This window comes from Marmota monax, unplaced genomic scaffold, assembly GCF_021218885.2.
Source record: "Marmota monax isolate L192 unplaced genomic scaffold, Marmota_monax_Labrador192_F-V1.1 WCK01_AAM20220418_F8-fsc00228, whole genome shotgun sequence".
Classification (NCBI taxonomy): domain Eukaryota; kingdom Metazoa; phylum Chordata; class Mammalia; order Rodentia; family Sciuridae; genus Marmota; species Marmota monax.
This window is the reverse complement of record NW_026695240.1, coordinates 636,845-649,489: the sequence shown is the minus strand read 5'-3', so window position 1 is coordinate 649,489 and position 12,645 is coordinate 636,845. Positions and strand designations below refer to the sequence as shown.

Sequence of the window (12,645 nt, the reverse complement as noted above, 5' to 3'; positions counted from 1 at the left end):
TTAACAATGTTGGAGCAACTAGCCAACCATGGCCAGTAGGGTGCTGATCCACTCCTGATGCAGCATGCCAGATTAAATCTTAAACGTGCTTAAGATCTACGAGAAAAAAATACAACTCCCAAGTAAGACACTGGTGATTCCCTTATGAATCAGGGGCTGATACATTTTCCAGTAAGAGACCCTTGTTAAAGGACGCAAAGTGAAAAACTTTTGCACATCCAGAAAATAAACACACCACACACAATCAAAAACTACGAGACAAAATGAGAAAAATATTTACAGATTATAACACGACGTAAATATTCCCCCAACATAAAGAGCTTCTAAAAGGAGAAAAAGACCAAGAACCTTTTGAAAGTGGGCAAGATATATGTGAACAGAAAGATCACATCAAGAAATGCAAATGATAGCCGAGCACAGTGTACACACACCCGTGATCCCAGGCGGAGGCAGGAGAATTCCAAGTTCAAAGTCAGCCTCAAGCAACTTAGTGAGGCCCTGCTTCAAACTTTAAAATAAAAAGGGCTGGGAAGGCCGGGGTTAGTGCTTGCCGAGCATGTGTGAGGGCCTGGGTTCAATCCAGCACACATATAAATAAACAAAATAAAGGTATTGTGTCCATATACAACTAAAAAAATTTAAAGAAAAGGGGGTGCTGGGATGTAGCTCAGTGGTAAAGCATGCCTGGGTTCAGTCCCTGGTACCAAAAAGGAAAAAAAATGCAAATGTCTTCTGAACATATGAAAATATGCTTGACCTTGCTTACAATAAAAAAAATTGAGACTACACTCAGATCACATTTCTCACCTATTTCATTAGCAAAAAAAAAAAAAAAAAATCCTCATATTTGCCAAGACTGCTGGCAATGCTGCGGGGAAACAGGCTCTTTCACACTGCTGGTGGAATATAGGGTACAGCATCCTTGGAGGCAGATGACGTGGGTCTGAGGTGCCCACTACGCTGGTTATCCCGACCTGCTCATAACATTACGCACAGGTGTTGAAATGCCAGGATGAGGCTGGGGCTGAGCCCAGTGGCAGAGCATTTGCTGAGCCTGTGGGAGGCCCTGGACTCTATCCCCAGCACCACAAAAGTAAATGCTACACTGTACCCCCATAAATATGTACAGTTACTGTGTGTCAGTTCAAATATACATATGGAGAATCTGGCAATATCGAGGTAAATTTGCCTTTTAACCCAGCAATCCTGCTTCTATAATCTTATCCCAAAGACACATAGAAATAGAACTATTCGGATGTGCCTTTTCACTGAGGTCCTATGTGACATAGCAAAAAAAACTGGAAGCTCTTGACATGGCCGTAGCAAAGGTTTGGGTTAAAAAAAAAAAAAAATCCCACCACATCCACATAAATAGAGCACCATGCAGAGTACATGCACGTGTGGAGTGTTTGTGTAGTGACCTCCAAGACCCAATGAAGTGAATAAACCTGTGGTAGGCCACCACCTTTTGTGCAATAAGGAGGAAAATGAATACACATGTTCATTTGCTCATATTTTAAAAAAAGTGAAATTTTTTTAAAAAATTCCAGTCAAAAATATGAATTAAAAGGGACATATCAAGAACTTCTGTGGACTAGCAGCTTGGGAGGCTGAGGCAAGAGGATCACAAGTTCAAGGCCAGCCTCAAGCAATTTTTTGAGGCCCTGGGCAACTCAGTGAGACCCTGTCTCAAAAAAATAAAATGATTAGGGATGTGACTAAGTGGCTAAGCACCCCTAGGTTCAATTCTTGGTACAAAAAAAAGATTTCCACAGAGGGTTTCTATTCTATTTGGTACTTGGGATTGAATCCAGGGCACTTTATCACTGAGCTATATCCCCAAACTTTTTGTTTTTATTTTGAGACAGGGTCTTACCTAGTTGCTTAGGGTAGCTTTGAACTTGAAATCTTCCTGTCTCAGCCTTCCCAGTCACTGGGATTTAGGGTGTGTTCTACCATACCTAGCAAAAAAAAATTAATTTTTTGCAGTGCTGGGGCTTGAACACTGGGGCTTGAACACTCAGTGCTTCACCACTGAGCTACATCCTCAGTCTTTTTTATTTTTATTTTGAGAACAGAGTCTAAGTTGGCCAGGCTGGCCTCAAATTTGTGATTCCCTGCATCAGCCTCCCGAGTCTCTGAGATTATGGATGTGCACCACCATGCCCAGCAATGTTTTTAAATTTTTCAGAATAAACATGAGTAAACCCAGACACTAAGAAGTGAGCTTCCTGCTCAAAGCCTCCTCCTCAGGTAGAAAGGAAGGAAAGAAAAGCCCCCGTGCTCAAGGCTCCCAGTTGAGATCAGGAAATTCAAAGGCGGAGATGTCCTCATACCAGGACTAGTGTGGCCAGAACTGAACACTTACCCTCCATAGAGCTGAGACAGTCAGGGACAGTCATAGGAACAAAGGGCAAATGCCCTCTTGGGCCTTGGCTCATAGCTTAACAGCCATGGAAAGGTCCCACCTTCACTCAGTTTGTCGGATTCCAAATGTGCCTCATTTGCCCACCCAGGTGCTAACTCGTCCTCATCACTGGGCAAGGGTGATGGAGTGCAAGTCCCTGCATGTGGTGCACGCCTGTAATCCCAGTGATGAGTGAGGCCGAGGCAAGACGATGGGAAGTTAAAGACCAGCCTCAACAACTTTGCAAGACCTTGTCTCTATCTTAAAATAGAAAGATAAAAGAGGTGGTGGTAGCTCAGTGGTTCAGTCACCAGTACCCCCAATGGAAAGAAATTCAATTTGTGCTTATTTTTAAAACTCCAGAGGAAGGTAATCTAGGAACTTTTAGTGGCCCAGGTGAGTCTGAACATCAGGCCCCCCCAGGCAGCAAAACCCAGACTGTGGGCCTGGTCTCTCAACAGCTAAATGAAAGTAAAGAAAGAAATGAAGGCACTGCCCATAGATAAACTACACTTAAAAACTGAAGAAAAGGGCTGGGGTTGTGCCTCAGTGGTAGGGCGCTCATCTAGCACATGCGAGGCCCTGGGTTCAATCCTCAGCGCACCATAAATAAAATAAGGGTATTGTTTCCAACTACTTCCAAAAAATAAAAAATGCTTAAAAGAAAAAAAAAAAAAAAAAGAACTGAAGAAAGTTTTTGTAATGAGTGCCTAAGGCTCCATGGGCGTTTCCTTAAGTTGAGTGAGAGATAGGAAAACAACTTTATAGTCTTCAACCCCCAGTAACAAGATTGAAACTCTTTTATCTAAATCACAAAACCTGGGCAGTCCTGCTTCTAAACTAACTCCAGTCCAAGGAAGACATTCCTGCCTTGGACAAGAATACTAACTGGAGCCCCCAGCATCTAGGGAGGCTGAGGCAGGAGGATCTCAAGTTCAAGGTCAGCCTGGGAAACTTAGTGAGACCTGGTCTCAAAATAAAAAAGGCTAGGGATGGAGCTCAGTAGTAGAGAGCCCTGGGTTCAATCCCCAGTGAAACAAGACAACCTAACTGTAGCCAAAAGAAATAAAGATTGCATTAATCAAGATAAAAAGGCTCCCCTGGGCAGCAGGTGTGGTTCCAGAGCAGGGCAAACAAATAATCCTAAGAATAGAAATGGTAGTAAATTGGAGTCTTTCTGGAATTTGAGGACTTCATCAACTAAAAAAATTATACTTGTCACGCAGAAACCCAGTTAGTTATTTGTTAATTCTTTATATCCTGACAGCTTAACATTGAAACAGTTCTTCAATTTCCTGACAGAATAAAATCTTCCTCAAACTCAAGACAGATGCCAAGGAAATTAAGACTGGAATATTCCCGGGCTAGGTACAGCCTAGCTGAAGCTCCATGTGTCTATCACCTGGCTTTCAGTTCTGTAAATTGTCTGTAGCCTGGGGGAGGCCTCTACTGCTTCTCCCCAGTTTGACCAAAGTGCATAAAATTCCTTTTCCTTTTTCCATCAGTTGCCTGTTTCTTATGCTGCTGAGAGAGCCACCAAATTCCACCACCCAGGATCCATGGGCTAGGCTGCCGGTAATAAGAAGAAATAGAAAGCCAGCCGGAAGTTGTTTTTAATTTCAAAGGGACCATTTCAATCTCTTGGAGTCCCAGGTCCCGTTCTCCTGAATTCCCTGGGTGCCACTGTGTCCTCAACACGGCACCTAACACTTCTAGGGCACATCCCTTGAGCAACCTTCTGCAGGGATTCCTTTGACACGGCATAATGGACCTGGTGACCCGAGATCCAGGTCCACTCTCAAACTCTGCCCAGTTCACCCTCCTGGACTACAGAAGCTGGAAAGTGATGTTTAAAACAATAACTTCCCACTGTCACCAAAATCACTAATGCTTAACTGCTAAATGACTTTCAGTTCCTACGTTAAAACATATTAACAAAAAATTTGATGGAGAGTAAAGCGGACAGATCGGCAGATACCCACAGTTCAAAAGAGAGTTTGTTACAGTTCCCAAGAGGAGGGGGTGTGTCGTGCAGCTGGGGCGCTGGGGATACACAGGCGCAGAGGGATCCGAGGGCCAGAACCTTTATTGAAAGGTCCACGGGAAGGAACAGGTGCCTTAAGTTTAGGATTGGCCAGTTTGAACAATTTCATCCAGCTCTGGGTGTGGGGGCAGCGGCTAATTGTCTGGGACCTCGCCCTGGGGTGATTAGAAGGAGGAGGTTTGGGGCTTAGCCTCAGGAAACTTTGAAAAGCAAAGTTGCAGGCTAATTGTTTACTATATCTAGGAACTGACTCACCTTGAGAGGGGCTGGTAGGAGAATTCCAGGGCCAGCAAATCCCCAGCAGTCAAAGCATCAGAATGCAGAAAATAAACCAAGCAATTTATCCATCAACTTGGCTTTGCTGCTGCATTTGATCTCCGTTGTAGCTCACTTGCTGCAAATTTTTAACACCTGTGGGTCTTCTCCCAGCTCCCTGCCCATCTCTTCTTGGTCTTTCCTAGTCTCTAAGCCTGTGCCATCTGGTTAGGGAGCCTTCTCATGCTGCTTGGTTACCTGACTATGAGGACCCACAGTTACGGCTGGTCATTCCCAAATCTCTTCCCACCTCTCTCCTGACCTCAAGACCCTATAGCCAAATTCCCCTGGGTGTCTGTACCTGGGTGTCTCTTTTGGAACCTTATCAAATCCTAAAGCACATTGAACATCTCTGTCGCCAGATCCCCCCTGCCTTCTCTTCCTCCTCCTCCTCCTCCTCACTGGTATTTTGTGAGCCAGTACCACCATCCATCTGGGACCCAGGCCAGGAACCTGGGAGTCATCCAGCCTCTTCAAAAAGTAATAAAGACTTTTAAAATATTTTCCATCTGTCACCTCTTTGCCATCCCCACTCCATTAAAGAATTGATTAAATAAATAATGAATGAATTATCCATTACTGGTCTTCCTCTCTAACTTGTATTTTTTAATTTTTTTAGTTGTTGATGGACCCTCATTTTATTCATTTATTTATATGTAGTGCTGATATTCGAACCTAGAGCCTTACACATATGAGACAAGCACTCTGCCATGAAGCCACAACCCCAGCCCCTCTAACTTGTATTTTTGCAGTAATTTCTAGATCAACCAGAATCCAGTCAGGAGACAGAAAACACACCAAGTATTTTATTTATTTTTTTAGTTGTAGTTGGACACACTATCTTTATTTTATTTATTTATTTGTAATGTGGTGCTGAGGATCGAACCCAGGGCCTCACATGTGCTAGGCGAGCGCTCTACGGCTGAGCCACAACCTCAGCCCCCCACACCAGGTATTTTAACAGAGAATTTAACATGTGGAACTTAATATCAGGAATTGCCATGGGTGCTATGGCACACTCCTGTAATCCCAGTGGCTCAGGAGGCTGAGGCAGGAGGATCACAAGTTCAAGCCCATCCTCAGAAACTTAATAAGGCTCTCAGCAACTTATCAAGACCTTGTCTCAAAATTTAAAAATACAAAGGATTGAGGATGTGGTTCAGTGGCAAAGGACCTCCCCGTTCAATCCCCAGTACCAAGAAGAAGGAGGAGGAGGAGGAAGAGGAAGAGGAGGAAGAGGAGAAGTTGTTACTTAGATAAATGAAAGGGCCACCAGAGAGTGCCAAGCAATGGGTTCTCCAACTTCAGTAGAATCACCCCTAGGGCTTGTTAGAATGCAGACTGCAGAGCCCCATTCCCACCGTGCCTGGCTGGCGGAAGCGGGGGCAAACACTTGTGTTTCTAACAAGTTCCAGGGTGCTGCCTTTCCTGGTGTTCTGTGGACACACTTTAAGAATCACTGCTCTCAAATTTTTTAGATATAGCAGCTCAGGTAGCAGCTACCTCTCAGAACTGGAGAACAAAGCTGGTGAGGAAGGCGCACTTGCTGGTGGTGACGGCCCTGTTCCTGAAGCAGCTGCTTTTGCAAGTTGGAAAACTACTAACTGGATTCAGCGGCTGCTGCCAGAATAAAGAGGCGTTGCTGGGGTAGTGCTCAGAACCACAGGCAGACAGGAAGAAGCAAAGCCCTTGCTTGGGGTGACCAGCAATCCTGGAAGGGGTTCCCAGATGTGGAACTTTCAGTGTTAAAAGTGGGAAAGTTCTGGGCAGACTGGGATGAGCTGATCACCTATTTCTGCAGTCTTCTAGCTCACCCTCTTGCCAGAGCCTAACACAGACCACAGGCCAAGAGAAACGGGCTTCCAGCCCCGGAATCACAATACAGAGCACAGGAGGGTAGGTGTGGAGCTGAGAGACAATAACTAACTTCATGATTGATACTGACTCCTTGTGATCTTCCTGGTCCTCTCAGTCCCAACCCCCGGGCTGCCATCAAGAGAAGCTTTATAAATGGATAAAACAGGTTATTTCAGGTAACCAAAAATCTTTAAATAATTGCCTACCAACCAATCAAGATGAAATTTTAGCCGGGCTCGGTGGTGCATGCCTGTAATCCCAGCAGCTGGGGAGGCTGACAGCAGTAGGCTCTCAAGTTCAAAACCAGCCTCAGCAACTTAGCAAGGCCCCTAGCAACTTAGCAAGCCCCTGTCTCTAAATAAAATATTTAAAAGTTGGGGACGTGGTTCAGTGGTTAAGCACCCCTGGGTTCAATCCCCTATACAAAAAAAAAAGTGAAATTTCATCTTTTTATACAACATAAGAGGCTCTTCAAAGTCACCTTCGCTTACAGCCTAGACTTCTCTCCTCTCCTGAACTGCAGTTTCCAGAAATATATAAATCCTTGGATTTCCTAAAGGAAACCACATTGTCAAATTTCTATGCTTTGGTCACACCAGTCTGTCACCTGAATGAAAGGCAGAAAATATAAAATCGGAATCTGTGCTTCCCCTTTAGGAATGAAAACTGACTTCCAATTGGTGAAATGTTAGCTGAATTTGAAGGCCAAAGAAAATCTCAGGACAAATGCATTTTTGAATTACACCATATTTACTGTTCTCAAGCTTCTGACACCCGAGAAAAAAGATAAGGATGCTTCCAGTGCTAATGAAATGTGTGAGTTTTTCTTTCCTGTGAAAGATATTTATACTTGAAATCTTCTTAAGGCTTGAAACAGCTTTAACTGAATTCCATAAACAAAAAGCCACGATAGGTTGGAAACTTAGAGATGATTTATAAAACAATATCAGAGGATAAAGAAATGATTCTGCAGTAGTTTACTAAGCTTTTTATTAAATTCAAAGGCTATCAAGTTTGTATGTTCTGTAAATAAGAGCAATTGGGCTTTTTTTTGACTGTAACACTTTCCTGTTTTAATCCAGTGATTTCAGACAAATCTTGATTAGTTTTCTCCAGCATGAATTCCTTTCAGAAATACAATCTAATGCAACTCTGTATTCTTTCTGGATTTACTGAATCCAGCAAGTCCCTCCAGTGGGTGGATTATAATTGTTTGCACGACTTTCTTTCCAGTATGCTGAACCTGTCTTTGAGCAGAATTTATGGCTTTTGATGACTCCACATTTTTAGCACAATATCTTTCCTAGTGTATAAGTCTGATGTTCTGTTGTTATAACAAAATACCTGAAACAGGGTACTTATTAAAAGTTGGTTTAGGATTGGGATTATAGCTCAGTGGTAGAGTGCTTGCCTAGCATGCATGAGGCCCTGGGTTTCAATCCCTAGTGCACGTGCACACACATTTGTTAGCTCAGCTTTTGGAGGCTGAAGTTCAAGGTCAAGCAGCCCCATATGTTTGGTCTCTGGTGAGGCCCCGTCAGCTGCATCACAACATAGCAGAGCATACATGAGAGGGAGAGACCAATGGTGAGAAAGAAGCCAGAGTGATCCAGGGCTCAGGCTTGATCTTTTTAAAAGTCTACTCTCAGGAGCTCACCAGGGTCCTGTGAGACCTACACTCATCTCTTCCAAAGGCGATGACCCCATGATCTAGTTACCTCCCGCTAGGCCCCACCTCTTCAAGCTCCTACCACCTCAACACTGCCACCTAGGGACCAAGATTTGAGCCCAGAAACCTTGGAAGGACAAATCAGAGCACCTAGAGTACACACACATTATATATTAACTATTAGTCATATATTGATTGAATGAATAAATGTGGCAACATTTTTAATAACATTGAGTTCAGATGGACACAGAGGATAGAAGGATGGCTACCAAGGACAGGGAGAAACAAGGACATGTTGGTCCAACTTGCAGTTTTAAGATAAATTGGCTGTGGCTGGAGATGTAACTCAGTGGTAGAGTGCTTTCCTAGCATGTGTAAGGCCCTGGGTTCAATCCCCAGCACTGAAAAATTTTTTTAAAAATAAAAATTTTAAAAAGATAAATTTGCTGTGCAATCTAACGAGCAACCTGGTGAGTATAGTTAATAATGATGTTTTATATACTCAAAATTTGCTAAGGGAGATCCACATGGCACAAAAAGGTAACTGTGAGGTGATGGGTGTGTTAATTAGCTTGTGGTAATCATTTCATGAAGTATATTCATATGGAAACTGACATTGTATATTCCCACTGTTAGGGATGGTGAGATCAGTACCCACCTCATCCACAGCAGTGAGGATTAAGTGAGATGATGAGTATTAAGTCCTGAGCACAGTGGTTGAGACTTCGGGCAGACCTTTAATATTGGCTGTTCAAGTTATTTTCTTTGAAATGTGGTAAGTGGCACTTGCTTCATAGTGTGGCTTTAAGGATGAAAGGTATACTATGTTCAGTGATCAGCAATGATCTGGCACACTGCAAGCACTTGCTTAGTAAATCCCTCACTTCACATTCCCGCTGGCCTCCTTTAGCTGTTTGGGGGCAGTTCAGTTCCCCCAAAACACACCCAGCTGGCCAGTAAACTCTGCTACTGATTGTGTGTTGCCCAGAAACTAGGATCTTCTCCAAAACAGAAATCAGCGCCACTCAGCCAGCACCCTCCATCTCTCTGACTTTTGCTGCAATGTCATTAGAAAACCCAGAGTGACATTCCTAGGCCTTGGGGCCACACCACAGGGGCAGTAGCTAATCAATGGAGCTGAGTGCTGGCCCCGAGCTCCTTAATAGCAAATGCTACTCACAGCACATGCAAGGCAAGCCTGCCCCTCTGCTTTGGCAGTCAAATGCTCAGGCCATGCGCTATAATCCTACTTCCCTTATTCCTTTCCCAAGGCATGCAGCTTCAAGAGGATGTGACTCTGCAGGGCCTTCCTCAATAGTTTCTATGTTTTGTTTTTGTTTTTGTTTTGAGAGAGAGAGAGAATTTTTAATAATTATTTCTTAGTTTTCGGCGGACACAACATCTTTGTTTGTATGTGGTGCTGAGGATCGAACCTGGGCTGCACGCATGCCAGGCGAGCGCGCTACCGCTTGAGCCACATCCCCAGCCCCAGTTTCTATGTTTTGGATATTGTTATAACTTGCATGAGATTTGACCCCAAGGGTTCAAATGCTGGAAGCTTGATCCTCAGTATACTGATGTTGGGAGGTTGATGGGACCCTTAAGAGGTGGAGCCTATGTTCAGTGACTAGCAATGATGTCCTTAGGTCATTGTGGGTATCACCCTTGAAAGACAGGAGTAGTTTTCATGTGACCCCATTTAGTTCTCAGTGGAGGTTGTTTTTATAAAAGAGTGAGCCCCTCCATGAATCTCACTCTGGCTTCCTGTCTCACCATGTGATCTCTGTCTCACACATGCCCCAACATTGTGATGCCATCTGTCATGAGGTCATCACTAGAATTTGGCCAATGCCAGTGCCATGCCTGTGAACCTCCAGAACATGAGCAAAATAAACCTATTTTCTTTATAAGTTCCCCCAGCTTCAGGTATTTTCTTATAGCAACAGAAAACAAACTAAGACAATAGTAAAGCACAGATCACCGTCTGTAGCCATGGATTAGCCCAGTCACTGAAGGGAAGCTGAAAACTCTTGGAAAACCTAGCAGGAACATGGATCACAGTGCCTTGTGGCCAGCTCATTTACTATAAAATGACAAGTTTGCTCCTTGGCAAAGACAGAGACTAAGGAAAGAGAAATTCCTGGGTGACAGGATAGTCCCCTTGCTATAAACACACCTAGGCTAGAGTATTGCTAACAATGGCTGCTGTAACAAAGTGTCACAGACTGAGTGGCTTCAACAACAGAAATGTTTTGTCTCAAAGTTCTGGGGGCTGGCCCACAATCAAGATGTCAGCAGTTTACTCCTGAGGGCTACAAGTGCAGGATGTGTCCCAGAACTCTCCCCTTGGCTCACAGATGGCCATCTTCACCCCATGTCTGCTCACATTGTCTGTGTCCAAATTTCCTCTTCTTATAATGACTCCAGGCATTGGATGAGGGCCCACCTAAGGACTTCATTTTACAGACACCTGTAAAGACCCTGTCTCTAAATACTGATTTAAATTCTAAGGTACTCAGGGTTAGAATAGCTACACATGAATTTGGGGGAGCAAGGGTTGGGGATATGGTTCCACCCCTGACAGCCGGTTTGGCCGTTCACAGTAATTAGAGAGGTCAGTCCCCTTCATTAACTGAGAGCTCTAGTTCTCCATCCCACATCTTCATTCCTGGTCACAGGCTGATGGGCAGTTCCTGAAACACTGCCCATCTCCTGGCAGAGAGAAAGGAGACCTGGGCGATTTCAAGCAGCCTTTTGAAGCGTTGGCAGAGAATCAATGCACCCCACTCGGGTCCACAGCTCATCAGCTACAGCAAGTCAGAGAACCAAGTCTGCTGTCAGTAGAGGATCTTTCAGGAGGGACATCAAATATCGTCGACAGCCAGGCACGGCGGTGCACGCCTGTAATCCCAGGGTCTCAGGAGGCTGAGACAGGAGGATTGTGAGTTCAAAGCCAGGCTCAGTAACTTAGTGAGGCACTAAGCAACTCAATGAGATCCTGTCTCTAAATAAAATACAAAATAGGGCTGGGGATGTGGCTCAGTGGTTGAGTGCCCCTGAGTTCAATCCCTAGTGTACACACACATACACACACACATACACATATGACAATAATACAATGTGCTACATACCTCGGCACCCCAAAGCCATTTCCAGATATTTCTATCATCCCTTCTCCATACTCTTAAAAAATACCACCCTGACCCTCTGAGGCTATGCCACCAAGCCTACTCCTTCCCTTGACAGGCTGCCCTGAAGTCCAGAGCCTCTTCTCCTCAGTCTCCTTAGAAACCTGAGTCATACTTACTTCCTCGCTCTCCCCCACTCCCATACCAGATTCCTTAGACTGCCCTGGAGGTCCTAAATCTGCCACTTCTCTCTGTCCCCACAGAAGCCACCCCCTCCCAAGCCACCGCCATCCCTTGCCTGAGCTCACTACAGTGGCCGCCCAAGTCTCCAGCCTACAACTGACTCGTGATCCACCCAACACCCAGGGTAGAGCGCTGGCCCCTCTGCCTGGCATCCTTTGCGGCGTCCACCCTCCTTAGAGGAGACTACACGTGAGCCTTCCTAAAAAGCTCGGCCCAGCAAGGCCTCTGCTTGCTGTCAGCGAGGCCACTCTGCTGCCCCTGGGCTCCACAGTCCAGCTACACGGAGCTTCTTCAGGTACTCACTTGATTTGGGGCTTTCACGGCACAATTCTGCAACCTCACACCCACCCCCATCCCTCCTTTAGCTCCCAACTTCTTCACTGAGGTTTGGGCATCCAGTCGACTCTTTCAGTTCATGTGCATCCACAGCGCCCTCTACTGCCGCTTCTGAAGCACAGCACGCGGGGCCCCCCACACTTCAAACTGCCAAAGAGGCCCAGGTTGGGGGGTGTTATTTCCTGGACCACGCTGTACCAGTATAGCAAAATTAATCGGCAAAGTTTGTATATATACGTCTGGTTTATGATGCTGGAGATCAAACCTAGGGCCGCATGCATCCTAATCATGCATTCAACCACTGACCTATACCCTCATCTCCCAGTATATCTTTTTTTTTTTTTCCTTTGGTGGGGGGGTACTAGGGATTGAACTCTGGGGCACTCAGCCACTGAGTCAATCCCCAGCCATATTTTGTGTTTAATTATTTAAAGACAGGGTTTCACTGAGATGCTTAGCGCCTCGCAGTTGCTGAGGCTGGCTTTGAACTTGCAATCCTCCTGTCTCAGCCTCCTGAGCCACTGGGATTACAGGCTTTCGCCACTAAGCACGGCTCCCAGCTTATCTTTTTCTAAAGCTAGATGCAGTGGCCCTTGCCTGTGATCCCAGCAACTTGGGAGGCTGGTAAAGGATGATTGCAAGTTCA

At 45.1% G+C, this 12,645-nt stretch overlaps 1 protein-coding gene across 2 annotated transcripts in view; it reads left to right on the top strand.

Moving 5' to 3' along the window:
- The window catches only part of Znf546 (zinc finger protein 546), a 78,797-nt gene extending 66,461 nt beyond the window's left edge, over positions 1-12,336 (top strand). Inside the window, exon 5 of one of the 2 annotated variants that reach the window (XM_058577682.1) lies at positions 11,684-12,336. In XM_058577682.1, the coding sequence (XP_058433665.1) occupies positions 11,684-11,763 (80 nt within the window). In that variant the 3' untranslated portion in view covers positions 11,764-12,336. Of the gene's footprint in view, positions 1-7,280; positions 7,331-11,683 lie in introns of those variants that run through there. The other variant, XM_058577683.1, reaches the window with a different exon arrangement.
- Positions 12,337-12,645: the final 309 nt, after the last annotated feature.